Source organism: Hylobates moloch, unplaced genomic scaffold, assembly GCF_009828535.3.
Source record: "Hylobates moloch isolate HMO894 unplaced genomic scaffold, HMol_V3 SCAFFOLD_7, whole genome shotgun sequence".
Lineage (NCBI taxonomy): Eukaryota > Metazoa > Chordata > Mammalia > Primates > Hylobatidae > Hylobates > Hylobates moloch.
In genome coordinates, this window is record NW_026652282.1 from 115,400,072 (window position 1) to 115,402,090 (window position 2,019).

Genomic DNA, 2,019 nt, shown 5'->3' on the forward strand with positions numbered 1-2,019 from the left:
ATGTAAAAATACACACTGAGGCAGGCACGGTGGCTCACGCCTGTAATCCCAGCACTTTAGGAGGACGAGGCAGGCGGATCACCTGAGGTCCAGGAGTTCGAGACCAGCCTGGCCAACATGGTGAAACTCCGTCTCTACTAAAATACAAAAATTAGCCAGGCCTGGTGGCGAGCACCTGTAATCCCAGCTACTCGGGAGGCTGAGGCGGGAGAATCGCTTGAACCTGGGAGGTGGAGGTTGCAGTGACCCGAGATCGCGGCCACTGCACTCCAGCCTCAGCAACAAGAGCGAAATTCCATCTCAAAAAAAAAAAAAATGTACAATTATGGTTTAAAAAAGAAAGAAAGAAACCACACTGAAAACAGTAATTCGTTTGCCAAATGAGCTCAGTTAGGTTAGCACCTTAGCAAGACCCTTTGGGACCAAGTGGCCTCTAAGCACTTAGGTAGCAGTATCTTTTTTTTTTTTCAGACTTTTGCTTTTCTAAAATTACAAAGGTGTAGTGTGCCTGCTATTACAGGATGGAAAAATGCATCATAGGTTAGAAGATTGTTGGCCTCAGTCATAAAGGGATAAGAAAAATGAGAATTGGGCATAGGGCAGAAAGGACCTCACTCCTCCCAACGCTTTCATTTCTAAATAATGCTTAAGGAAACCATTCCAGGGTTAGTAAAAGAGTAGAGGCACAACCACGGTAAGTGGGCATTGGGGAAAGAGGAAGGAAGGCAAGACATGGGGATAAAGCGGCTTCTTAACTGCGCGTGCGCCCCTGGCAAAGCTGACTAAGGCGCGTGAAGTGACGTCATTGCCTGCGTCACAACACGCGTCGTCGGGCTGATAGCTTATCTCAGGCTCTGAGGGGCGGGACCTAACTGATTGTCAAAGGCGGCAGATTGTAGTTTTTGTTTTGGCCGGAAAGGCTTACCATGAGTTGCCAGGGCTGAGAGAGATGGAGAAGGATTCGCGGCGGTGACAGATTAAATTCCCCAGTTACATTATAGACTTGGAGGTGGAGGATCTTCTCATCGTCAGAGGCCCCGATCATGGGAGATAGGCGGTTCGGAGCCAGTCCCGCCTAACTTTGTGTTCACTGATGTTAGGGCTGCAAAGGTGGGCACCCCTACTCGTCTAAGAGCTTTCTCCTCTCTTCTCTTTTTCCCCTTTGCCTCTCTCCTTACATCACCTGCCCACTAAGTAGACTTGTCCTTGTGTGAACGGGAGCCGGAAAGCCTTGAGAACTTATTCCTCGACCCGGACATGGCACAGGAGAAAATGGAACTAGGTTTCAAGTCGCTGCCGAGTTCCGCTACCGCAGACGGCAACATTCTGAGAAGAGTCAACAGTGCCCCTTTGATCAATGGACTTGGGTGAGCCGGGTTGACATACTGGAGGAGGCAAGCGGGTGAGGAGGAGGTGTTCGGGAAAGTGATTTCCTATAGAATTCCCGTCCCTTTATTTGTTGAGGTTCTGCAGGTAACTCCCTTGTTCCTGGTGTCCGGAGATCCCACCCTCAACCTTGGGTGGGGGTAGTGGGACGGGCTGACCTGAGGGGGAGCGCGCACCCACCCTGAGGTTGACAAACATCTGAATCTGAACATCCTCCCCTGATAGTCCACCCGGACCCGAAAGCAGCAGCCAGTTGGTGTGGAGCACGGCTTTTTTCCAACTTCACCCCATTTCTTACCCACTCCTTTGAAGAAACTTAGCATCCTCCCCCACTCACCTCCAGATCTTCTGCCATGACTGTAATATTTGTCATTTCAGCTGCTTTGTCACCTCTGACCTTCACCTTCAGCCGCTTGAATGGAAACGGTTGTCAAGCAAATAAGCTTTGGACTTTTTCACATCTTTTTTTTTTTTGTCTTTTTTTTTTGAGACGGAGTCTTGCTCTGTCGCCCAGGCTGGAGTGCAGCGGCACGATCTCAGCTTACTGTAACCTCCGCCTCCTGGGTTCAAGCAATTCTCGTGCCTCAGCCTCCCTAGTAGCTAGGATTACAGGCGCCCGCCACCACACCCGGT

At 50.2% G+C, this 2,019-nt stretch overlaps 1 protein-coding gene across 11 annotated transcripts in view; it reads left to right on the forward strand.

Annotated features, from left to right (window-relative positions):
• PABIR3 (PABIR family member 3) overlaps positions 1–2,019 on the forward strand; it is a 417,014-nt gene that overhangs the window by 9,556 nt on the left and 405,439 nt on the right. For 10 of the 11 annotated variants that reach the window (XM_058441500.1, XM_058441502.1, XM_032757646.2 and 7 more), the window contains exon 3: positions 1,199–1,367. In XM_058441500.1, coding sequence (XP_058297483.1) covers positions 1,199–1,367 — 169 coding nt within the window. Of the gene's footprint in view, positions 1–869; positions 1,368–2,019 lie in introns of those variants that run through there. The other variant, XM_058441504.1, reaches the window with a different exon arrangement.